The 27,079-nt window shown below is 45.6% G+C and overlaps 1 protein-coding gene across 1 annotated transcript in view; it reads right to left on the bottom strand.

Moving 5' to 3' along the window:
* The window catches only part of SNTB1 (syntrophin beta 1), a 195,532-nt gene that overhangs the window by 3,459 nt on the left and 164,994 nt on the right, over positions 1-27,079 (bottom strand). The window contains exons 4-6 of the mRNA XM_006137515.5: positions 24,261-24,400; positions 9,959-10,155; positions 4,575-4,765 (exon numbers count right to left, since the gene is read on the bottom strand). Of these exons, the coding sequence (XP_006137577.3) occupies positions 4,575-4,765; positions 9,959-10,155; positions 24,261-24,400 (528 nt within the window). The remainder of the gene's footprint in view (positions 1-4,574; positions 4,766-9,958; positions 10,156-24,260; positions 24,401-27,079) is intronic.

The raw sequence follows: 27,079 nt of genomic DNA, 5'->3' as shown, positions 1-27,079 counted from the left end.
AAGTGCTTTTGCGGAAAAGCGTCTGTGCCAATCTAGATGCTCTGTTCCGAAAATGCTTTTAACAGAAAACTTTTCCGTTAAAAGCATTTCCGGAAAATCATGCCAATCTAGACGTAGCCTCAAGGTTCAGTTGCTGTAGGGCTGCTTAGCTGATGTGAGCAGACCTAACTTAAGACATGCCTGAACAAGTAACTTTCAAACAAGCCTAGACAAGTAGTTACTGAAGCTACTAACTAATGTGAATACATTTAAAATAAGAGAAACAAAAACTAAGTATTGTGAGTATATTTAGAGTAAATAAAGCATTCAGACAAACCCTGGACTGAATGCTTTAGAGAGAGACCGTGGGTGAGAGAGAATCTTTTACTGGACCAACTTTGTGAAAAAGGCAAGCTTTTGAACTTACACACTGCTCTTTCTCAGGTCCTGGAATATACCCAAAGGAGATCCTTATGAAAGTTTGAAACCATGTTTCTCTCACTAACAGAAGTTGGTTCTATAAAAAGTATCATCTCTCCTGCCTAATCTCTCTAATATCCTGGGTCCAGCACAGCATACAAGTTTGCCTTACACAGAGAGATTGGGCTTTACATGCAAGAACCATAGATATTAGGGGCCAGGAAAGATGAATACAAATATTATGGTGTGTGAGATGAATTAGAATGGTGGCTAATCCCTTTAAATAAACCACTTGACTCTAGATCGTGCCAGCCTGAGCAAAGAGCTGATACATGCCTAACACAGTAACCTGAGTGATGCGCTGGAGACAGTTTTTTGGGTCCCGGAGAACTGGACAAAGGGTTCTGGAAAACCTAAGCAGAAAGATCTCAGAGGAGATCCCAACAGATCTATTCAGAGGGTTAAAATAGTTTAACACCTTGGCTACATCTACACTGGCAGCTTCTTGTGGAAGAACAGCCATTCTTCTGCAAAAACTTGCCGGCTGTCTGCACTGCACGAGCGTTCTTCCAGAAGTAAATTTACAGTATAGCATTGTAAAACATGGCAGTGTAGATGCTCTCTCGTGGAAGAGTTTTTGCACAAGAACTCTTCCGCAAGAAGCTGCCAGTGTAGACGTAGCCCTTATGTTTTCCAAGAGATTTAAGCTCCTATGTTAAAGGGAGTCTCATACAGGAGCGAAGTGCCCCAGCCTTGTTTAGGTAGCACAGTTTGGGCTCTGTGAAAGAAAGGCTGAGGTTTGTAGGTTGTAGCAATTCACTAACGGAGAACTCTGTCTGAGATGAGTTCATGCACTGAGCAGTAGCCTCAAGACTCTGTTTGAAAAGGCACAGTTTTGCATAATTTCAGCAAACTGAATTAAATTGACTTTCCACGGCACATCTCAATATGCCTTTCAACATTAAGGTGGCAGATAGCCTGGAAAAAAATTGAAAACTCTCTTAATTTGACTTTTTGTTTAATGTGTTCTGCTTTGCAATTGCAAAAAATAAAATCAGTATGTATCTGAGTCCGACAGCAGAGCAGCAGCAGAAATGGTGCAATGAGTTTTCTGAATGAAGTATCTGCATACATTTGTGGAAGCTTTCAACTGTCTTCCCCATGCCTCTGTCTGAGCTTCCTAATGTAGGCATGTACACCAAATCTATTCTGAGCTTTAGAGCAATAAAAGACTCTGAAATGAGTTTAGGAGCCATAAGAATAGTGAGACTAAGTGAATAATTCAGCTCCACTTCTCAATGAACATTAAACAAGAAGTTGCCTGTCATAGGCAAGTTGTCTTCAGAACAATTTCCAAATATTTAGTGTACAATTTGACTCAGCTTTGTACTAACACCAGCATCCTCAAGGCAGATGCCTTTTCAGGTCCACAAGTAGATGCCTACAATGGATTTCACAATACTGTATATAGGCTGTGATTTCTAAATGTCACATGCATCTGTAAGAGGCATCAATAGGTGGATGTGTGTCACTTTCCCATTAAGGGTCTGTTCTTACTCTATTTGACATTAATAGCAGACCTCTCAACTCCAAAATGAGCAAGCCGGGTCTCTGAAATGTCAATTGTACATATTGTCCTTGTTCATTTATATCACAGCCCTTGTAACCTAGAAGCTATAGATAAACCAGTCAGGATGCACTATCTAGCCAGTGGGGTACAGATTGCAAGTTACTCTGAAGGGCCAGTGGTTCTGCAATTGCCAGTCAAGCCAGTTTCCAGAAGGAAAATAGATTCTTCACTTCACCTTCTGCAATAGCAGATGGGATGTTTTGATCGTGATATAGCAACAATGGCTGGTCTAGTTTCAATGCAAGACCACATTCTACATGGAACAAACATGTAACCCAATGAACACCACGGTACTAAGTGTCATCACTATGTAGGAGGCAGCAGGACACTCAGTACTTCTATTATAGGCCCCTGCTGTTGCTCTAGGGCTAGATCCACACAAGGGCTGTGTCTAGACTGGCCAGTTTTTCCGGAAAATCAGCTGCTTTTCCGGAAAAACTTGCCAGCTGTCTTCACTGGCTGCTTGAATTTCCGCAAAAGCACTGACTTCGTACTGTAAGTAATCAGTGCTTTTTGTGGAAATACTATGCTGCTCCCGTTCGGGCAAAAGTCCCTTTTGCACAAAACTTTTGCGCAAAAGGGCCAGTGTAGACAGCTGAGATTTGTTTTGCACAAAAAAGCCCCGATCGCGAAAATGGCATTCGGGGCTTTTTTGCACAAAAGCACGTCTAGCTTGGCCATGGACGCTTTTCCACAGAAAGTGCTTTTGCGGAAAGTGTCCGTGCCAATCTAGACGCTCTTTTCTGAAAATGCTTTTAACGGAAAACTTTTCCGTTAAAGCATTTCCGGAAAATCATGCCAGTCTAGACGTAGCCAAGGATTTAGGCACCTAACTGACACTTGAGCACCTAAAAGTCCAAAATTTAGATCCTCAAAACACTCAGTGAACTGCTCCATAATGCTGTAGTTGCCTAAACTCTCTAGGCACCTACATATCCACCAATAGAATCTGCCAGGGCCCTAAATATATGCTGCTGGTCATGTACACAGTTAGCTTAATCCTGATGGCCAGGCACTTAGCTCATGCCTATGCCCAGTCATAATCCTCAAATGAGATCCTCCCCCCAACTCACATGCAGGGTCTGCTCCGGTAGGCATGCTCAGAAGCTAATTAGTTGTTCAGCTTCCATATAAAGCAGTGGTGGTGATGACACTGCTATCTACATGAAACACAGTGATTAGGCTGCAAACCCAGGATATAGGAGTCCTGGGATTGTTCCTTCTGGTTTGGAGCAAGGATGGGAACCAGCTCTTAGCAGAGCACCCGACCCCCTAGACTATGACATATTCAGGATAGGACTGTCTCAGTCTCACCTGTTGAAATTGTCCCAATTTGTTAATCCATTAACATAATTTAATAATAGAATGGGGACTGGAACTTGGGTCTGCCACATCCTGGGAATTGTGCTAACCAATGGGCTCCCAGCTGGGGGAGGGGTGGCAGTGATGGTGATGGGGTGGGGGACCTCTTCTTCTTTTGTGAGGAAGAGCTGACCTGGCTTAGGTGCCAAAGGCCAGGAGAGAGTTCATGACCATGAACCCTGCCTAAGTCTCTTTGGGAAGTGGGGTTTAAGCTGAACCCCTCTCTTCAGTATTTCCTGTTGGCTTACTGAGGCAGACTCTTGCTCAGCTGTCTGGCTTTTGTGAATCCTATTTCCTGGCACCTACCTCTCCACATGCTTTACACACAGAGCCTGGGCACCTCTCTCAGGGCTGCGGATTCCACTAGGTGGAAAGGCATGCTGCACTGCTTTTTGTGCTAAGTCTTTTTTGTGGCTCTAGCCCACAGTCTCTCCCCTTGAAAATGAACCTCTGTTTTGTTCTGCACTTTCTTGCAGCTGATACGATTCCTTGCCTCTGATATCAGGATTTTATAAAACCAGGAACAGTGGCACTATATTTTAAATGCCCATTTATTTCCTCTCTTTGTTCTACATTCACATAATGGGAAATGACCAGGTTTCAAAAGTGAACACCAGACTGGTGGCGGAGTTCTTTGGAAAAATCTGGCCAAAAGCATCATAACAGGTGATGAATGTGTTTAAAAATCAGTCCCTTAGTTATGAAGGGTTTACAGACTGATGCATACAAATGCAAAAACTGTTGTAGCTGACCACCACGGAACCTGATTGGTCCCTAAATACAGGAAATCGTTCTTTCCTCTTTGCATGGTTTTACCATTTTATCCCTACCCCATTTTTATTTTACTGACTCTTTCTAAGGACAGGTCATACCTACATAAAAGTGAGAAAAGGCCCTGTCAATGTCCTTATAGATTAAAATAGAGATCAGTCATTATTTTAGGAGTTCAACAATGCATGGAACCGTTTATGTCTTGATTACCAGAAATTGTGGCACCCAAGAATTGTTTTTACATGATATATTTAACCAATTTGAAGTACGTTTGTGTCTGCCCCAAACCATGACCGCAAGACCCGTCAGCCCCACTGAGCATACTGTCATGCTAATCATGCAAAGAATTGCTTGTACTAGTTGTATGCCTAAATGATAACCCTGCATTCCCGTAGCTAAATACAGTACTTACAAATTCTCCATCTTTGCCTCCGAAGTCTAAATAAAGCATCCTAATGCCATCGTCTGAAGACATTTTTAGTTTTTCATAGGGACACTGTACAATTGTTTTGGACAAGGCACCATCTCGTGGTTCAACTGTGAGAGAGAATCCATGTTCGTAATGGATGGTCAAACGGCACTCCTGGTTTTTGTAGGTACAAGCTGAACATGAAAAACAAAATGTAGATTACCTGTCTATGGCAACTTATTATTTGCTCTTCTTACAACATTATCAAATAAATCAACTTTAAAAGGAAATACTTAAAATGTATCTACTTCCACATTCTGGCCTGCTTTAAGCCTCTTCCAAATTCTATTTTAATAAAAAAGGAAACCAACATTCTTTTATAGACAGAACCTATAGCCACTTTTCTGAACCAAATGAAGTAGTATGATTAGGGACACTATATTTCCTATACCCAATATGGGACACCAAGGTGTGTGTGTGTGGGGGGGAAGGCTATTGGTGCTCGGGGCTTTAGCCCAAAGGGGGGAGGGCTGCCAGAACTCAGGGCTTCAACCCCACAGTGGGGTAGGGGGAGCTGTCAGTGCTCAGGGCTTTAGCCTTGCAGCTGGTGGGGTGCAGGGGTGCTGCCAGTGATCGGGGCTCCAGCCCCATGGGGAAGGGAGGAGGAAATGGGACAGGGGAGGAGGCTGAGCCCCGTGGTGGGTGAGAGTCACCCATCAACTGGGCTTCAGCCCCATGGCAGGCAGGAGCTGCCTAGGAATGAGCCTGAGCCCCACACAAGGAAAGGGTTTGAGCCCCGTGGCGGGTGGGGAATACCCAGGAACGGGGCTGAGCCCTCCAGTGGGTGGGGGCCATCTGGGAACAGAGCTGCCTGAGAACTTGGCTGAGCCCCATAGGGGTGGGGGTTGGGGCAACTGGAAACCAGCCTGAACCCTATGGCGGGTGGCTCTGTGCGGAGCCCCATGGCGAGTGACAGCCACCCAGGAATGGGGCTTCAATCCCACAGCGGTAAATGGCTTCAGCTCTGCAGTGAGGGAATGGGGCTGCAGCCAGCAGTGGGGGCACCAGAGACAGGGGCTTCAGCCCTGGGGGAGAGGGGGTCTGGCCATCAGGGCTTTAGTCCCATGTTCCTGATAGGCTGGCAGACTCCCCCCCTTCTTTAGGGTGCACAGGGAGGAAAGACACTCAGTACTACCTGGTTCCTCCCTCGGCACCCTGCCTGACGCCACACCACATGCTCAAATAGGAGGCTGCTGCAGCTGCATAGATCTGGGAACTCAACGGCCAGCAGGGGGCGTGCAAATATGGGATATTTTGCCTCTTTTTTAAAAAAAATTCAGGATGCCTGAAAGACAGCTTAAATATGGTGATTGGAGCTGGGTAGCTAAAAAAGTAGATGGAGTGCATTTGAATATGTGGGGGATAGAAGATTACTTATATGACTGTATTCTGTATTTCAGTGTAATTATTTAGCCATCTGAATTGGATTACACCAAGCTTCACCGAATTTCCATGAACACATACAGATGGGGAGGGGTGGGTGGGTGTGTGTGTGTGTGAGAGAGAGAGAGAGAGAGAGAGAATAAACATCCACGCCCACACACACACACAACTCCCACGGAATTTCTAGTAGGTTTCACTAGTCCTTTCACAGGATTCTCTTGGTCCCTTCTGGTTTGTAATTTCTACAAGTGGATGAGTTGCCCTTGCTCTGTTCCAAAATGTGATTGCCAATGGAACCAGCTAACTTTCAAACAGGCATATGTAAAGCCCCTGCTCGTCCTTTGTTCTTCAGGCACAGAGAGCAGTTGAAATTAGCTGTTCCTTCCGTTTACTGCTTCTGCTGCTGTTCCTGTGCTCAGCAGGGCCAGGCTATTGGCTACCTCCATGTTGCCCCTCATTGACTGCTTATGACTGATATTTGCTCAGGAGGAGTGGACATCTGCACAGTGTAGTCTTTACCTTCAGCTGCCTGAAATTCTACCTGGAAATAAGCCCTTCATGGCCCTGAAGGATCCGATGCCTTTCCCTGACCTCCAATTTGAGATCAGTTGCTTTGTGCTCTGTCCCTAACTAGTCTAAGGGAGCTACAAGTTCTAATTTGAAGTGCTCTCTGCAATCCTCTCCATAAGGGGGAGTGCAGACAGAACCCAAACTGTGTCTGAGGCAGGGATGCAGGAACGGGGACAGGGTGTGGCTGTGCCACTTTTTACAAGCTGTAAGGACAAGTGATGGGGCACATGGAGAGATGCGAGTGGGGGCAGGAGTCTTCGAGGAAAGAGGCAATGTGAGGCTGGGCCTCGAGGAAACAGACAGTGTGGGGCAGAGACTAGAGGGGGCTCGTCTACACTGGCCCCTTTTCCGGAAGGGGCATGTAAATTTCATGAGTCGTAGTAGGGAAATGCGCGGGGGATTTAAATATCCCCCACGGCATTTAAATAAAAATGTCCGCCGCTTTTTTCCGGCTTTTAAAAAAGCCGGAAAAGAGCGTCTACACTGGCCCCGATCCTCCGGAAAAAGTGCCCTTTTCCGGAGGATCTTATTCCTTATTCGAAGTAGGAATAAGATCCTCCGGAAAAGGGCACTTTTTCCGGAGGATCGGGGCCAGTGTAGACGCTCTTTTCCAGCTTTTTTAAAAGCCGGAAAAAAGCGGCGGACATTTTTATTTAAATGCCGCGGGGGATATTTAAATCCCCCGCGCATTTCCCTACTACGACTCATGAAATTTACATGCCCCTTCCGGAAAAGGGGCCAGTGTAGACGTAGCCGAGGAGAAGGGGCAGGGCAGGGATTTGGGGGCAAGGGGTTGCCATGGTTTGATGCTGGTGGCAGGACCATCCTTAGGATTTATGGGGCCCTACACAGTACTTTTTATTTTGCATAGAGGTTAAGGATGGCTTTGGCCGGTGCCCCCCACCCTATTTAGGAAGCTTTCACTGCTCCTGGTCTCAGTAGCTGGTTTGGTTGCTCGAGCCTCTTTTCTCCCAAGCAGTTCCTTCCCTGCACTAGGACACATTGGAATGTACTGCCGCAAAAGCTGCTGATCTGGCCTCTTCTCAGGAGACACTGCTCCTTACAAAAGCACGTGGTTCAACTGACATGAATGTCCTCATCAGGATGGAGCTAGGCAGACAAGTGTTCGACATGGATGGAAGAAAGGCAGCTGAGTGGATATAAACTGAGCTGTTACAGTTAAGGTACCTGCTGGTCACTGGTCACAAAATCATAGGTGAAGGTGTTGTTTGGATATGCCCTAAAATTAGAACAGTTGTTTATATCTCTTAGCATTAAATACAAGTTTTATTTCTTAAAACTTCTGGACTGAAGAGCTGAGGAGAACAACTTTGAAAGGTAGCACTGAGACCTGACTGATAGCTGGTGAAATTTCACATTTGATGTAGCCTTACAGTGAATTAATCAAGTCCCTGTTCTGTATTTCCAGACTGTGAAAGGCTACTGTAATTCTTTCTGCTTTACAACACCCAAACAGGATTCAAATATACATACAGTTCAATTAATGTGTTGGATATTGCAGAGAGTAAATAAAAGAAGTCATTCCCCTTGACCTAATTCGTCGTACCCAGCACGTGGATATCTCTAAATGCCAAGATACACAAGAAAATCTCAAACTTTAGTTTCAGGTACTCTCTTCCCACCACTTGCATACCAGACATTCAAAGAGACAGCCTCCCTCTTTGAGCACTATATGAGCTGCGAAAGCTAAAAGCCGCAAAGGGAATCACTCAAGAATTTCAAGAAAGAGGAAGACACTTTTGAATACTAATTAGTTTCATGGTAATTGAAAAAAAGACCCTGATGATTGTAAGCAGTAGCTATTGCTTCAGGAATTCTGCACCATGGCTGATTTAACCTTTAGGTTAGCTTGGGGATCGAGCACCAGACGAGACTCAGATCTTAGGTAGAATAGAGGGAGTCTCTGATTTTAACAGCATTGATGAAAGGAAAGAGTGAAGTGGCAAGGACAACACAAAACAAGGGTTTTACCAGGGGATGGGTCTTGCACAGTGCGTACCATACCCCTTTGGACAAGCAAAAAGGCAAATCAACCAATAGGAGTGGCAAGGTGAGGGGGACTCCGCCAGGCATTTGAGACCAGTAGGCAAAATATGGGCTTGTCCACATGGGGCAGTTATTCTGGAATTGGGGGTGTGTGAATTTGAAGCATTATTTCTGTTCTTGAATAACTCCTCTTCTGGACACTCTTGTTCCAAAATGAAGGAATCCAGTCAGGGAGTTAATCCAGAATAGTTATCCTATTTTCCCTATGTAGTCAAGCTTGAAGAAGAGAGACTCCTGTGCTCGCTCACAGTCTTGATTGCATCACAGATGGAAGGCAGTTGTCTTACAGGGGGAGGTAGTTTGCACCCATTGCTAATAGACTGGCCCCCATTATTGATTTAAAAAATGCAGGTCAAGGTGGGTAAGTGGCCAAGATCTATTTGTGAGTTTTGGATACTCATGGCTCCTACCTTACCCATTCCTTTTTCCAGATAGGTGCCCTAGTCAGATCACCAGTAACCTTTATGCCCTCTTCCTGATGTTTCCCTTACTCCAGGATGCAGGGCTTTCCCTTGGAGGGCGCCGGGCCTGGGGTAAGTCCCCTCCATCACTTCAGGAATGTAGCCTGGGACAACCCTCTTTGGCCCCACTCCACTTCTGCTCCATCCTTGTCCCACTCCTGCTCCACCCCTTCCTCCAAGCCTCACCCCTGCTCGGCCCCTTGGCTCTCTCTCACATGACATAAGCCAGGAGATTGCAATCGATGGTGAGAGGGGATGCAGGGCAACCCCTACTTCCACCTTGCACCCTGCTCATGCATAAGATAGTTGAGGCAGCCACTGTGGGGTCCCCCAAAGTGCAGGGCCTGGGGAGACCTATGGATGGGACAGCTCTGCCAAGAGGATGTTCCTTCCAGGGGTCACAGAGCTGTGGCCCTTTGAACTAGAAGCTTAGCAGCAGCATGAACCCCTCCATTCTCCTCATGACACTTTCCAAAGGCAGGAGGTCCCCATCTCTGGCTCTAGCACTTCAGGCATTATTAGCTGATATGAAGAAGAAAAGAGCAAAATGGAAGTCAGGATTACACACTACGGGGCCTGAAACCACACCCCTTGTCACAGTTAAGAGAAGCTAAGAGTGGGCTGCAAAAGCAGCCATGCATTTTTCACAGAAACTCCGTCTCCATTCTGAAATTTCAATCAGCTCTGGTGGAAAAAATTTGGGCAGACCAATCAACTTCCCCAAGCATTGATCCTGGACTAACGATCCCAGACCCAGCGTTTTGAGTCTCGTGCTGAGAAACAGGCCTAAGGGCAAACGCCGAAGTGACTCAATGTAAAGAAGAAGAACTTCCCAGTGTTACTCACAGGTTTTGATTTCCGTGATGAGTTCAGCTGAGTTATGGCAACCCTGCACTATGTTCCTTGTCCACAGGGAGAGATCTCTGCTAGTCTCTGTCCTGAAGAGATGCGTTTCGATCCCTTGCCGTGTACCGGTGCGCGTTGCAAAAGACAAATCCACCCCAGATTGTGGGGATCCCTTAGTTGGACCTGAATGGACCAACCTGAAATCAGATTAAAAATTAAAAATTAAATAAAATGTTTTCATGGCTCGATGCTGTCCAGAGTTTCATGTCATGCAGCTGTACGCAATGGAATGAAAAGGTGGGACTTTTCAGTTTAGAAAAGAGGAGACTAAGTGGAGATATGATAGAGGTCTATAAAATCATGAGTGGTATGGAGAGGGTGAATAAAGAAAAGTTATTTATTAGTTCCCATAATAGAAGAACTAGAGGACACCAAATGAAATTAATGGGTAGCAGGTTTAAAACTAATAAAAGAACATTCTTCTTCACACAGTGCGTAGTCAACCTGTGGAACTCCTTGCCAGAGGAGGCTGTGAAGGCTAGGACTATAACAGAGTTTAAAGAGAAGCTAGATAATTTCATGGAGGTTAGGTCCATAAAAGGCTATTAGCCAAGGGATACAAATGGTGTCCCTGGCCTCTGTTTGTCAGAGACTGGAGATGGATGGCATGAGACAAATCACTTGATCATTGTCTTCAGTCCACCCCGTCCGGGGCACTTGGCGCTGGCCACTGACAGCAGACAGGCTACTGGGCTAGATGGAGCTTTGGTCTGACCCAGTACGGCCATTCTTATGTTCTTATATGCTTCAGCCATGGAGAACTGAAGGTTTCTGGTTACCCACATAACAGGCACAGACTGGGCAGAGGCAGGGCAAGAGGCCTAACCCTTGACCTGCACATGGGAAAGGGAGTGACTCAGTTTCCAAACCCACTCAGAGCTAGACATCCCTGTTGCTGCTGTCAACAAGAGTGGCAAACAGTGCTAGCTGGGGAGGGAAGGGTTCTGTGATATGCACAGGTCTTCCAGGAACTGGACACAACACAATCAAGCAGCCCCAAAATCTTATTTGACTAGAAATGATAGTTGCTGGGCCTGATTATCAAAACATTAAAGCACAGAATAGTGCACCCCTAAACGCCCTTGCAATTAGAGCACTAGGAGCCCTAGTATGTCTAAATGGACGACAGGTTTTCTAAATGTTCATCTGAGTATACAAACCAGTCAATTTGCATTAGGGATTGTTGGCAATTGTGCATAAAAATTAGCTACACAATAGTGCACCTGACTCTGGCTTTAATGCTTAAGCCCTAAACTGTTTAATTTGCTTCAGAAATATGAGTGCTAATTCAGATAACATTATAGAGAGAAGTCTCAGAGGGGCTACTGTGTTAGTCTGCATCTGCAGAAACAATGAGGAGTCCTGTGGCACTTTAACCTGTTAGTCTTTATTATTATACAGAGAGAAACCTCTTCCTTCCAGTGGCACAATGCATCTTTATCTAAAATCTTCAGTCTAAATGATGAAAGACAACAAGGTAACAGGCACCTATTAAATATCCATGGGCAGACACCAAGTACCATTTTCTATATATTTTTCCTTAAACAACTCAAGCACAAATAATCTCAAATATACCAGATACCATAACCCTAACCTTGATTTTTTTTTCCTCTCGTGTTTTGTCGTATATAAAGAAAAACTGAAGCTACTTTTACTCCAGGATGACCAGCTAATCTTCAGAGTAAAAAGAAAGGTTTGTTCACTAGCCCAAAAACTAAATTTCAAAAACAGTCATTTTGAAATAAAAATGACAACCAAATATCTCATTTCTCCTAGAGATTATCCATATTTTAAAGAGAGGGTAGGAAGTTAGAGAAGTAATTCAAGGACATTGCAACAGTTGAATTGTAATGATGAATGCAGAGAACATATTTCACCCTTTGAGGGCTAAACACTAAACCCGAGAGAGACTGATAAAGTGAAACTAGAATCATTCTTACAAAACTGACACCTGAAGAAAACAGGAAAATAGATGTATTTTTTATCTCAACCTATGCAAATGATAAACGTACACAGAGACAATATATAATAAAAAGCCACTTCTCCAATATCTGCAATGTAAGATAATCCCTACATCAAAATATTAATTCCCAACTAGCAATTTCTGTTGCACTCCTGTAACATGATCCTTCCCTCTTGAAGGAGGGTGGGGACCAGCCTGTAGGCAGGGACTATGGGTGGCAGGAGCAGTGCTTCAAGGTGAGCTGGGCTGGAGAGATCCTCTGAGCTCTGGAGGGGAATGGACATAGGGGGGGCAGAGTCCCAGGCAAAAGGGACAGGCCAACTGGAGTCTAACCTACCCAAGCCCGCCAGTCACCTGCCACTCATGCCTGCAAGGCAGACCTGGCTTGAAGCGTTAACTTTCACAGCCCCCTTCTGAACTTTGGCACCCTTCCCTCTTTTGCGGGAGGATTCTGAGGACAGCAGACAGCATTCCTCCACTGCAGCCATGCGACTTGATGGAGGAAGAGGCAGAAATGGAGCTTACTCTGTAAGGGTATGTCTACACTGCCACCCTAGTTCGAACTAGGGTGGCTAATGTAGGCATTCGAAGTTGCAAATGAAGCCCGGGATTTAAATATCCCGGGCTTCATTTGCATCTTGCCAGGCGCCGCCATTTTTAAATCCCCCTTAGTGCAGACTCCGGGCCCGCGGCTACACGTGGCATGGAGTAGGTAGTTCGAATTAGGCTCTCTTTGTGGAATGAGGAGTACCGGTAGTTCAAATTAGAGAGCCTAATTGGAACTACCTACTCCGTGCCGCGTGTAGCCGCGGGCCCGGAGTCTGCACTAAGGGGGATTTAAAAATGGCGGCACCCGGCAAGATGCAAATGAAGCCTGGGATATTTAAATCCCGGGCTTCATTTGCAACTTCGAATGCCTACATTAGCCACCCTAGTTCGAACTAGGGTGGCAGTGTAGACATACCCTAAGGGCCATTGGGCCCTGGACTTTCAGAGCAGAGTCAGTGCTCCTGGTTATACTCCTGGCTGTCCTTCTAAATTCCTTTGGTAAATGACAGTATGTGAAGCTGACAAGGTGGGGGAGGTGATATGTTTTGTTGTACCAGCTTCTGTTAGTGAGAGAGACAAGCTTTCCAGCTGACACAGAATAGGGATGTAAAATCCCAGTTAATCAGCTAACTGGTTAAACTTTAGGTTTAAGTGCTGCTCCCCCATACCCTCCCGCATGGGGAGGAGGGAATGGCTCCTGTTTCCCCCGCGTGGGGGGGGGGGATGACCAGCTCCCAACCCCTGAGGAGGTTGTGGCAAATGTGGGCGAGGGATCCTCCAAGGTACCAGTTAAGCAGTGCCTCGAAAGCATCACCCTGTATGGTTACTCATTCGTATCCCTAATACCAAGTTCTTCATAACACCACTGCATATAGTATGTCTGGGCCTCAGTTCCCTCTCACTTGCACGCTGCCCCGGTGACAAGTAAGGAGGTTTCATAACCGTAAGTATGGGGTGTTTTACAATATCAAACTGTCATTATAAAACAGTAAGCCACAGAGCCCAGACTTAACATTAATTTCTATGGGAAATTGTACTCTAGGAAAACATTTCAGAGCCCTCTGTCACATTCTTTCTGCTGCGGACAGAGTTCATTAACTGCTCTAACAAGTACTTCCCAGAACTTGTCACACAGCATGCCACTCAATTTGGAAACCACACTCTCAGATGGCAAGTGCCTAAAACTAGTTCACATCTACAGCAAAATGGCATTGCATGTTATCAATAATATAAAAAATACAGCAGGGCTAACATTACGGTTCTACAATATGTTGGCAGACATGAGCAGCATATTGGACCTACCTGGTAACCTGAATATCACACCCAGTATGAACCATGTTTACTCCCTACTTTCTCATCCACACCACTACCTTCTTACTTAATCTGACTACTAGAATTTCAGGTACATTACTGAAAAGTTTTTAAAGGAATATTATTTAAAATTCTACTCACTGTGGCATCAATTGTATATCCAATTAGAGATCAGGCTTTGCAAAGTCATGCAGAGTGACATGAACTACACAAGTATTCAGGAGGGAATTAATATTATGGGGTATCATTGCTGAGGTATTTAGATCTAAGAAAGGGCTCCCCAGTTTACTTTTGGCCACTTCTATTGCTGCTCCTATGAAGTATTGGAAACAGCAGGCCAATTGAAAAACCCAACATCCATTTAAGAATGCCAGCCATACCAGTTCTTTTTGCAAACCCAAAGAGCATGTTGTTTAAGCTGCTCCATTCAGTTGGTTGACATAAAAATCAGTTCTTTGTTTGAGAGGATATGCAAGACCCCTTCGGGAGCTTGCAGTCAGTCTTAATAAAACTGCAGAATGTCAGAGCATTCACTAGCATGCACATCTTTCCAGCGACCTCTTTTAACATGAATGGTGAAGGTTATTCAATGGTGGATGCTCTACAAAGAACTACAGAGGGAGACTGGAAGCTGGTCACTAGCATAACCTTCAACTTTCAACCAATGCTGTCACCAGAATTCAGAGCAGCCACCAGGGGGCACAAGAATGTTGGTAATTTTAAACAAGTCTGCTCAGGACTAAGTTGATGGGAGGTGTACTAGGAATCGACAGTTACTGTAAAATGTCTTCTTTACATTCCTTAGAGAGCTGACAATACAGATTAATTTTTCAGATTGCTCCCTGTTCTATTTTTATTCTGTCTGCTTTCTGGTTTTTTCCTTAATTTTATTACATAGGCATAGTACTGTGACATGAAGAATACGAACCAAGGTGTCGCTGCTGGTGGGACTCTGTGGTCTGCATTTTCCTTTAATGATACGAAAGGAATCTCCAGCATTTGTTGTGGCACAGAAAAACCTTCACAAATGACAGTGAAATTCTCCCTGCCACCCTGGGGAGAATTTTCAAAGCAGGTATTCAACTGCTCGGCTAAGATTTATGTCAGAAGGCATCGATGTAAGTTCTATATCAAGTGCTGTCATCAAGCCGCTCAGTTGAGCAGAAAGCTTTGAAAAACCTAACCTGGTACTATTACTCCTGTTCTACACAAAGCACTCCTGAGTTCCCCCTTTAGACGTGCTCTTGAACAGGTAGGCCCTTTGAAATGCTGTCCCCGCTCAGGCTATGTCTACACTACCGGGATTTTTTTGCAGAAGAGCAATGCAAATGAAGCACCGATTAGCATTTTCACGTGCTTCATTTGCATAGTCTCTTCCGATCCGTTTTTGCGCAAGAGGTTTTTGCGCAAAAATATGCAGTGTGGACGTTTCCGTTTTGCACAAAATCCCCTTTTTGCACAAGATCCTTATGCCTCTCCCAGAGGATCTTGCGCAAAAAGGGGGTTTGGGGCAAAACGGAAATGTCCATGCTGCATGTTTTTGCACAAAAACCTCTTGTGCAAAAATGGATTGGAAAAGATTATGCAAATGAAGCCCACGAAAATGCTAATCGGTGCTTCATTTGCATTGCCCTTCCGCAAAAAAAAGTTGTGTAGACATATTAGTTACTCGTCCTAGCTTTGCCCCTTAGACCGATGTATGCGCTGATGTGTACAGCTTCTCCTGCCTCCATAGCTGCTACCACTCACAGAGGTAATTTTATTGTGCCAATGGAAGAAACTCTCTCCCATCGGTGTAGAGCGTTTTCACCAGATGTACTGCAGCTGCATCACTGTCAGTAGACGAGCCTCGAGACTCTCGAAAAAGGGACTTATGGCTCTAAGATACTTGGGCGTTTTGGAAAATGTTAGCTCAGTGTGTGTTGTGTGTGTGTTGTAAATTCTTTTAAAGTGTGTGTGTTGTAATTCTATCCTGTCCCAGTTCACAATGGATACAAAATTGCCTGCCTGCTAGTAACAAATGAAAGAGACTCCTGTCTGCTGGGTGGGACATAGTGGGGAGTTCTCACTACAGCAGCTTCTAGGCTTATGAGAAACCTTTACTTCATAAATTCTATTTAAGCTGGTGGGAAGAGGTGCAAAGAGGCTTATGAAAATGAAGACTGGGAAAAACAATGACACAGTGTACCTAGGCACTTGTGCAATGTTACACATAGTGAAATGGGTAAAAAAAAATCCTTCAGACCCCATGTATGTTCATTTTATGAAGCCCTGAATATGAGCAAATTATGCCTGAAGCACACATTTGGCTGATCTCTTTGTGGGTAAGTGGGGTCTCACTGTTTGGACACCCCTACAGCTTTTCTTTTTTTTTGAGCTAGTTAATCACATCTGCTACTAGCTGTGGTCTTTTTTTAAACATCCTGTTACTTTTGTTTTCTTATTCAAAGCCCAGTAGGACTCCTAATTTGATTATCTGCCAAACAAAGCAGTTATTTTTTTTAACAACAATTGATGATGTTGACTGCTGCTTTCATACATTTGTTAGTGACTGGCACATTGTCCAATACCCTCCTGTGCATTCACTGGGTGCAATTTATAACTTTTCACCTGGGAAGTTTTCAGACAGCATGTTGTAATCTTGGCTGTTCTCATCTTTCAGCTTTTTTTCCATAAGTCCTTGGGAAAACATTTTTTGCTAAGCTAAAGCATATTTGAAATGCTGCTGAACACTGAAAAAGTACAAAGATTTGTTCAATCTACCTTGGGCAATGAGCAGAGGAACCCAGAGGTAGGATAAGGGGTACAGTATTTCTACTGCGCTGCAGTCACAGAATTTCAGCCTGTCCTTGTTTGCTTGTTATTTGCCACCAGTAGGTTTACATGGATCTCTCTTTTTTTTCTGTTGGATTTTTTTCAATACGTTGGCATATAAACGTTAGGCATCCATATAAGATCAGCAGGGGGGACTGACAGAATTGCTGGGACCCTGAACAGGGGAGGGTGGCACCTTTTTCCCAACCCAGAAGGGGCAGGGCCTTGGGTGGAAGGGGTGGGGCTTGGGCAGCTAATTCTCAGTGCTGTCTGGACTGCTCTGCCAGAGGTGGAAATAATTTGTTACACTACACAAATACATTTTTTCAGTATTCGCACTTTACTCAAGTAATTTATTTTTGTGATACTTCTACTTTTACTCAAGTAGGGTTTTTAGAAAATACTGTACTTTTTACTCCACTACTGTTTCCGGAAGCGCTTAGTTACTCACTACTTTCATCACCCCACTGACACTTGTGCAAGCCAGCATTCTGATTGGCTAAAGCACAGACGCATGCATAAAGCATCCAGTCCTCATGTGGTGATGATTTTTTTAAAATAATAATCAATCAACAAGCACAATGACACTGCCCGCAAAGAAGCCTCTTAATAGCCTCATCAACAACTTTTAATTCAAAAGCAGTATCTATGCGGGGTGGGGAGCACCGAGCCTCACGGGCTGTATCTGGTGGGCGGGGGAGAACAAGTGTGGTGCTGGGTGCTGCCGCTCACCCTCCCCACGGCTGGGGAAATGCAATGCTGGAAACTGATGGTAGAAGGGTTTGCCCACTGCTCCCATCAGTCGGATTTCGGCCAAAGGAAGTGGCGGGGAACGCGGAGCTAGGTAAGCACGCCCCACCCTTCTCATGGCCAGACCCCATCCCTTTTCCACACACACCCCTTCTGCCCAGCTCTCCCAGCTCTGGTCTGCTCCTGCACCCTCTTACCCTTCCAGACACACCACCCTCAGCCCACTCCTGCACCTCCCTCCCAACCAGCTCCAGCACCCGACCTCCATCCCTATCCCACTCCCTGGCAGCCCCCTCCCACACACTGAACCCCTCATTTTGGCCTCACACCAGAGCTGGGGGGGGGGGCTTTAACAAAATTTACTAACCCTGTGACCCCAAAAGAGTTAATCTGGACTGTGGGAAGCCTTGTGAATCTGGACAACATAAATATGTTTCTTTAATTTGACGCCTGTATTTAATTTAGTCACTCTTTAGCTATATAAATGAGGGCTGTGACTACATTTAATTTTCAGATTTGAAATATAAATGGATAGTAGATGTGTGAATATTGTACAGGCAGTCCCCGGGTTACGTACAAGATAGGGACTGTAGGTTTGTTCTTAAGTTGAATCTGTATGTAAGTCAGAACTGGCGTCCAGATTCAGCCGCTGTTGAAACTGACCAGTGGCTGATTCCAAGAAGCCTGAAGCAGAGCTGCTCTGCCTCGGGCTTCCTGGAATCGGCCGCTGATCAGTTTCAACAGTGGCTGAATCTGGACGCCTGGGACAGAGCAGCTGGGGAGCTGCCGGGTAGGTCCCCGCAGTGCCGCACCTCGGCGCTGCGGAGACCAACCCGGCAGCACCCCAGCTGCTCTACCCCAGGCGTCGGCAAGAAAAGCCTGGTCTGCTGGGGGGGGGGCACACTAGCTGCGCCCCCCCCCCCCCCCAGCAGACCAGGGAGACGCGGAGCAAAGCTGCAGAGGACACGGGCGGTGGGACCGCGGCGCATCTCGGCGGTCCCTCCGCCCATGTCCTCCGCGGCTTTGCTCCGCGTCTCCCTGGTCTGCTGGGGTGGCCCCCCCAGCAGACCAGGGAGATGCAGAGCGGCTTTTCTTGCCGCGGAGGACGCGGGCAGTGGGACCGCCCAGACGCGCCACGGTCCCGCCGCCCGCGTTCTCCGCGGCTTTGCTCCGCGTCTCCCTGGTCTGCTGGTCACGAAAATGGCGATCGGGGCTTTTTTGTGGAAAACTGCGTCTAGATTGGCCACGGACGCTTTTCCGCTAAAAGTGCTTTTGCGGAAAAGCATCCTGACAATCTAGACGTGCTTTTCCGAAAATGCTTTTAACGGAAAACTTTTCCATTAAAAGCATTTTCGGAAAATCATGCCAGTGTAGACGTAGCCTAAGTGTGTGTGTGTGTGTGTGTATATATATATATGTGTGCACAGTGTGTGTGTGTGTGTGTGTGTGTGTGTGTGTGTGTGTGTGTGAAAAATAACAGTGCCCTATGATAATTCGGGTGGTTAACCATAGATGACTACTTTTTACTTCTGGATACTTTAATATAATTAAGATGTGATACTGTAGTACTTTTACTCAAGTAGTTTTCCAGAAGGATACTTTGACTTTTACATAATTACATTTTTTCCAAAGTAGCAGTACTTTTACTTAAGTAACTTTTTGGGGTACTTTTTCCACCACTGCGCTCTGCACCGTGTCACTCCCAACCTGAGCCAGACCTCAAGCGGCTAAGAACCCTGGCCCTTTTTAATCACTGGGTCCTGAGGCAGTCTTCCCCTTTATTCCTCCCCCGCCATCAGTGGGTGTGAAGACTGGAGAAGACATCATCATCTGTACTCCCAGTTTTGTGAGGAACATGGCGTATTAAATCATATGCTGGGAGCATTTTACTTTGGGACTAGAAGTAGTGATTGGGTGTTAGGGCTTCTGGGTCTGGTGCTGAGTCTGAGGTGTTTTCCTCCATAATATGTATATTCCAGTTTGCCCTCATTTGTCCTGCTGGGATAACAATACTTATTCACATTGCAGGACTGTGTGCAGCTTAAAAGAATTCAATGTTAAATTTCTGGAAAGTGCTTGTAGATGTTAACAAAAATCCCTCCAATATAACTGCACTATATATGGGTATGTCTACACTACCACCCTAGTTCGAACTAGGGTGGTAGTGTAGACATACCCTATCATAGTAGACATGGAAAAACTGCTAAGTACTGAACTTGGATTTAATATTTGCCACCTATACACGATGATTCCAAAAAGCTAATACAAAGCTACGTCCTGTGTCCTAAATGGTGCTAACTTGGTTAATAGTAAATGCCTTTTTCTGGAAACATTTTTGACGCTTCGGAACACAACACAACTAATAGTTTGTTGTGAGTACTCCCTAGTTCCACAAACATTTCTGCAATATATCTAGATAAACATTCAACAAACCCAAAATGTGGGGAACACTTTCAAACCTGTACTGCTTTCTCTCTTAGGAGAGTCTAAACTGCCCCCTTTTATCTTGAGTCTTCCAGGGGTATTACATTAGGGCAGTGGTCTCCAACATTTTTACACCCAAGATCACTTTTTAAATGTCAGGGCAAGCAGGGTCTACCCCATCTCTTCCCCGAGACCCCATCCCTTTCATGAGGCCCCACCCTCTCCAAATCTTTTCGCTGACTACCTGTTGCTAATGGAAACTCACCATTAATTACATAATTACACCAGAGTAATTTTGTTAGTGCTGCAGCTGGGGAGAACAGTTTAATTGAAATTATTAAACAGATTAAGTGTAAAAAATGAGGGATTCAATGTGCAGGACAGAGCTGCCAGGAAGTGGAATAGGGATGGGGTGCAGGATCTGGGAGAGAGATAGGTGCAGAAGGGGGAGAGGTTGTGATGTCTGGGTGGGATACAGGATGCAGAAGCAGGCTGGGAGTAGGGTGTCTGACCAGGGGGAGGAAGCAGGAGCAAGGGAGGGTGCAGGAGCAATGGTGGATGCAGGAGCAGGGTGGAAGTAGGTATCTGGCCAGGCCAGAGTGGAAGGTGCAGGACCAGGATGGGGGTAGGGTGTCTGGCCAGGAGGGAGGATGCACAGAGCCCTGAGTCTCTGACTAGGCGGGGCTGATTAATCACCTGTGAAGCTGTGCTGTCCCGCAGCTTAGAGGGAACACTTGTGTCGGAGCAAGCTGGGGTGCAGGGTCTTGGTGGGAGGAGGGGAGTAAGTGAGGGGGACTGGGGTGTGAGGTTCTGGACATGAGTTCCTTTCAGCAACTGCTGCAGCCACATGGTCCCTGGCCGACCCCTGAGGCTGGAGGCACCACTACCATGGCCATGCAATCCCAGACTGGCCCCAGAGGCTTCACAGTGCTGCTCCTCCCACCACAGCCTAATCTGCTGCCAGGGAAGACGAAGGGCTCCAGCGGTTGGGACTGAGCTCCTACCACGCGTGCCACTGGAAATCGGCTCGTGTGCCACTTATGGTATGCGTGCCATAAGCTGCTAACCCCTGGGCTAGTGTATTGGACACCATGGATCTAGGCATTATGGAATAGCGTCCAGAAGCTAAAAACTGTGTAAACAGGAGGAATGTGTCTTCAAGTCACCACAACAATATCACCAGTAAGACAGGCCTCTCATAGAGGTGGTTTTCTGTTTGTGGTGGAACTCAGAAGTTTCACTGCAAAAAGTCATTGGCAAGTGTAGATGCTCACATGGTTTTTGCACAAAAATGCTTTAAAGGGCACATGGAGACACATGCATAGTTGGTTTGTTTTGGGGCCCAAAGAAGGTGTAAAATTCCTTCCTTGAAAGCCTTCAGCTAGTTGACCACCTATGTGAGACTGTGTCTGAAGGTTAAAAGAAAAATGAGAGAGATGGGTGGGGTCTGTACTAAATATGGCAAATACTATCTTGGCATTTAATCTGTCTTTAGGGGAGAAATCAGTGTTGAGTGCCAGGTACTAATTTGAGAGTCCAAGAGAGTGACATGCTCCTTGTATTCCCTCAGGCACAGCATGGGCAGCAGCAGTGAATGTGTCCCTTCACCATCCTGCCAGCTGCCAACATGTCTCCACGCACCAGTGGTTAATCTTACTCCCTAGCTAGGTGAACTGTTCTGGCTGCCCCTCTTGATTTGGCTGAACAATGTGGTCTGTGTAGCTCACAGCATGTAATGACACATAGCAGCAATAATCATATAACTGTGTCTCCAGTCTCTGTTTCCTGGGCAAGGATTTTTCACTCTGTCTCTCATGCACACAGCGTGCTACAGTAATACCTACCTGTTGGTACAATATGTATCCCTCAGAGAAAGCAGAGAGAGACACTCTCTATCCAATATGTGTCTTGTATTGCTTGAGTTTTTTAAAACCCCGTCTGGGACACAAGTCATGTGTTATTTCAGTTCTCTTTTATTCCTCCTTGTTTACGTTTCAGAAAGTTCTAGCAAAGATCGTGGACACAGATTAATCCCCCATGCTTTTAAAGCTTCCTCAGGTTAGCATTTGCCCCTGTTAGGATTACTCCCCCACTAGGTCCCAATATTCTGACACTTCCTCAGCGCAAAAGGATGTTGCAATGAGACAAGATGATCCATCGTCCCTGCATTGGCCCAACTTTCCTGATACAATGTTAGGGTATGTCTACATTACAGCGTTATTTCAAAATATCTAATTTCGAAATAGTTAATTCGACATAGCTTATTTCGAAGTAACACGTCTACACACAAAATTCATTTCAAAATAGCGACAAGGAGTCCTGTGGCACCTTATAGACTAACTGAAGTGTAGGAGCATAAGCTTTCGTGGGCAAAGACCCACTTCGTCAGATGCATTTCAAAATAGCGTTTTTCTGTTTCGAAATAGCACGTCCAAACTGAGTGGATGTTGAATTGCATTTAAGGCTGGTTAGAATCAGTTCCGGCAGGGCATCAGGTCAGAAGTTGCCTTATGGCCCTGGAAAGGGCTGAAGGTTCCCTATTTCAAAATAAGTGTCTACACAGCACTTATTTCAAAATGGCAATTTTGAAATTGGCACTATTCTTCATGGAATGAGGTTTATGAATTTCAAAATAAGCCCTCCACTATTTCGAATTAATTTCAAAATAACAGAATGGCTGTGTAGATGCTAGGAAAGTTATTTCGAAATAACTATTTCGAAATAACTTTGCTGTGTAAACATACCCTTACAGCGTTGGTATGCACTACTACCTGCTGCTGCAATGTCACGGTGTATGCACTGAGTCTGTATCTCAGCCTGGTGATGGAATGTCAGCATGTCCTGCAGTTTTGACACACCTTTCTACTGTTGCCCTCTTCTAGGATTTGCTGCTGTATGCTTGTCAGTGTGCAGAAGAGCACAGTGAGATCACCTAACTTTACATCAAAGCAGTGAGACCAGAACTGAACACGTTATTTCTCTCTGACTACGTCTGAATGTTCCCGAGGGTCTAGATATTTTGCGGGGAAACAGCTTTTAATATCCTTGACCCTTTGAATACATTTTGATTTCTTTTTTCACAGAATGATTCAACAATAAAATCTTAGCTCGTGAGGCTATAAAACTGAGTTGAGTATAGAGCTAAAAGGAGCTAGTGAGCTTGCTGTGGGTGAAACCACTTGGCGACTTGGCACCAGTCCCAGTGAATGGCATGGCACTGAGGAATAATCTGAGTTGAGTCAGACAAGGGGAATGAGAGCAGCAACTCCTTCTCAACCCTTGAGACTGATCCAGCAGACAAATATGATTAGCATTAGTGTCAAAAGCCATGGTTGACTCTCTGTGTAAGGTACAAGTGTGGGCAGATCTTTCCATAGTGCAGGATACCACACACATAGCAGCTGGTAAATAAAAAAATTAAGTCAATATGTCTGACAGCTGTATGCCTGATGGTGTCAACTCTGGATTTAAGTGCACTATACTGACCCAAGCCACTATTTCTCTCTGGGGTCTATTGGGAGTCAGATTCCTGAGAGAAGCAGGCAGTCCACAACACAGTTGGAAAATACTTACACTGCACTTTGTGGGGGAAATACGATGGTATGATGTGTGCACTTCCTGTGCTCTACATGCTGGCTTGGCAATGATTTCTCATATGATGCTTACTAGTGAAAATATTTTTGGCGTGGCACTGCACTTCAGTTTTGTCTGAAGGCAATCTACTCTAGGTCACTGGAAGGACACTAGTTTAGTCAAGAAATATGCTGTAGTCTTTAAAAACAATAAGTAGTCCTGTGGCACCTTAGAGACTAACAAAAATATATAGTATCATGAGTGGCAAAACCCACTTCTTCAGATGATGAGTTGGAGAGGAATAAGAGTTCATTGGCTTAGGAAAAGCTGTAAATAAACCACTTAGAACAGGAACGCAAACAATACTACAAGTAAAACATTCCAAAAATGGGCATGACTTCTGGTGATAAGTGAGTTTCTAAAAGCTCAGATGTGGAAACACTAATTGGTGTCATGTTTCCAAGCCTGAGCAGTAATGTCCTACATTGACTTCCTGGTAGGTTTAGCACAGATAAGCATTCAGAAGTGCAGATGTCTATTTCAAGCTCTGGGGTCTGCAAATTTGATTGGAAATCTCATGGGAGCAGGCTCTCTCATGAGATTTCCACCCCTTCTGTTTAAATTCTTGGTCCACAGTATCACGTGAATAATCTTTCTTGTGATATTTTGGCAATTCCAGTCCTGGACAGAATTCCGAAGTGGGGAAGAGGACAGAAACTGAGCATTTCAAGACCTCAACGAAAGGTTCAGCTCTAAAAACATAACATTTCAAGTGTGATGTACATGAGTATCTCTTTTCTTAACAGGTTCACCCCTCCTAATAACTGCTGATGCGTACATAATAAAATGTAAAGCTACCTGGTTGCTAGCAGAGGGTAAGTATGGAGAGGGCTGAACCAAGCTTCTTTCATTCGCGGCATGCTGTCATACATTAAAAGGTCCTTCTCGGTCAGTACAACCAGTGCTGGCTTCCAGTGCTTCTCATTCTCTCCTGGCACCTGGAAAAGATCAGTTTCAAAGAAAGAATGAGTGAGAACAAGAAGTGGGACAGACTAGCAGGCTACAACTACAGAGTCTGCCACTGTGAGCATGTAGGATCTGGGCTGAAAAGATTAATGAAGAAACAAGTTTTACTACTACAGGTCTCTGGAATGATTCTGTCTCCTGAATAATATCCTAAATATATGACTAGAAGCAGCAAAAATGGATTAAAGCACAAACCAATCAATGAACATCTGCCACCGTCATTAATACTAAAACTTCCAAACCTGCTGTATCCTTTACTTGCTATGGGCTGTTACATATGAGAAATTGGCAGAGGAAAACTGAGACAGAGATGGGTCTGTTATTTATATATGATCTTTAAAAACCTATGAGGTCTGTTGTCCTTGAAGAAGCAACTAGAATCGAAGTAAAGCATCCTGTGAACAAGGTGACATGAGGTAGTGGGGGAGAGGGAAAATCTGATGATTTCTCTGTAATGTTAATGTCTATGATTAATTATTCTTGGCATGATCCTGCACTCAACTTGCCCCTGGACTGCAATCTTGGCTCTGTTGAAGTCAATGGCAAAAAATCCATTGAGTTCAACAGAGCTAGAATTTCACCTCTTAACTGTTGTCCTTATTATGTTACTTCTCAGGTTAGACTCCACAGAGAATTCTGTGCCCCTGGAATTGGTTATTTAGGGAGGCTGCATTGAAACAGATTAGACAAACAGCTGTTATGGATGGTCTAGGTTTACTTAATCCTTCCTCAGCACAGAGATCAGGACTAGATGACTTCTTAGAGGTCCCTTCCAGCCCTATACATCTTTGATTCTTCCAACAGCAATGTGAACAAACATGCTTTTGGTTTTACATTGAGAAAAAACCTCTCAAAACAGTGAATTTGATTTCATGATCTGTTCAAACTGGACAACCAGAGTGACTGTAACTAATGTTCCCTCTAATTTTTTTTCCATCCATGTGTGGAATGAATTTTGTTATGTGCACCAAGTACAGATGTTCACCACCAATAGAAACACGTGCTGCCGGATGTGGGCACTATAGGCGCTCTGCTAATCAGGTAGGCAGCAGTTGAATCTCTCCTGGGCAGCCACCCTGTGCTCAGTTTACAGGGAACACTGACCGTAACCCACCCAAAGGGGCAGGAAGCCCACCTCCTTTGCCCCTAAAAAGATGGCATTGTCCAACTTTCCATTTAATATGTTTCCACCTTTCTGCTACCAACAGCAAGGACAGTTATAGCATAGCTATCTGTTACCACCTACCGTATTTTCCGGCGTATAAGGCGACTGGGCGTATAAGACGACCCCCTAATTTTCTAGTTAAAAGATAGATTTTCGTCTTATACGCGCTGTATAAGACTACCCCCCCTTAAGAGGCCAACCGGCAGCGCCCCAGCGCCCCTCCGCCTCCCCAGCTTTGCTCCCGGTGTCCCTGGTCTGCTGGAGACGGTCCCCAGCAGACCAGGGGCACCGGGAGCAAAGCCGCAGCCGTGGCGGGGTCCCGCGCCTCTGAGGCTTTGCCAGAGCAAAGCCTCAGAAGCGCAGCACCCCGCCGCCGCTTCGGCTTTGCTCCCGGTGCCTCTGGTCTGCTGGGGACCGTCTCCAGCAGACCAGGGACATCAGGAGCAAAGCCTCTGAGGACGCCGGCAGCGGGACAGCCGCGGCGCGTCTGGGCTGCCCCGCTGCCGGCTTCCCCCGAGGCTTTGCAAAGCCTTGGGGGAAGCCAGCAGCGGGGCATCCCAGGCGCGCCTGGGCTGCCCCGCTGCCGGAGCCCCTCCGCATCTTTGCTCCGCGTCTTCCTGGTCTGCAGACCAGGGAGACGCGGAGCAGCTTTTCTCGCCCCGGAGTACAGGGGCGGCGGGACTGCGAGGTCCTGCAGTCTGTGTCCTCCGGGGCAAGAAAAGCCCCGTTCAAACCTGCAAGTCGGGGACTGCCTGTATACCCGGCGTATAAGACGACCCCCGATTTTTGGGGGATGTTTTTTAGCATAAAAAGTTGTATTATACGCTGGAAAATACGGTACCCAAATACGTACCTATGTGCAGGGCCACCCCTAGGGAGGTGCAGGGCCTGGGGCAGAAATGACAAATATGTCACTTCCAGAACCACTGAACCAGCCAATCATGCCATCTTGTGGGGTCCAGGGCAGTCACCCTGATTAGCTCTACCCAAGGGACGGTTACTCTGGGAATCCTAGGCAACCTGTGTGAACATGGATTCTGTATGAAAAGTATCTTTAAAATAATTCACTTTGGAGAAGAACAGTTCTTCATTTTCTGTGTTGTTACTGAAGAGGCAATTCTCTCTTCAAAACACACTGGCTTGTCTTAAAAGATCTCCCACTGAAATCCACAGTCAGCAATGTAGGGTTGGATATGTGCCCTTCTCCTTCATGGTGTCTCATCTGCTATTGAATTTGTTGTCCCTTGTGACTCCCACTATCCAAAAAAGTGACTAAAACGAAACAAAATTACTACAGCTAATGGAAATTCTCCTTTAACACAAATACAGGTTGGACATCCCTGGTCCGGCACCCTTGGGACCTGAGTGGACCCGAACCACAGAGCTGCTGACCCAGGAGAGGTCAAGGCTTTCTACCTCCTTGAGACTGTTCACCCTGCTGCTGCCTCCAGCCCTCCATTATGCCAGCCCTAGCTGAGTCCGGGTC

Source organism: Pelodiscus sinensis, chromosome 2, assembly GCF_052426305.1.
Source record: "Pelodiscus sinensis isolate ZL-2025 chromosome 2, ASM5242630v1, whole genome shotgun sequence".
Lineage (NCBI taxonomy): Eukaryota > Metazoa > Chordata > Testudines > Trionychidae > Pelodiscus > Pelodiscus sinensis.
This window is presented reverse-complemented; position numbering and strand designations above follow the sequence as displayed.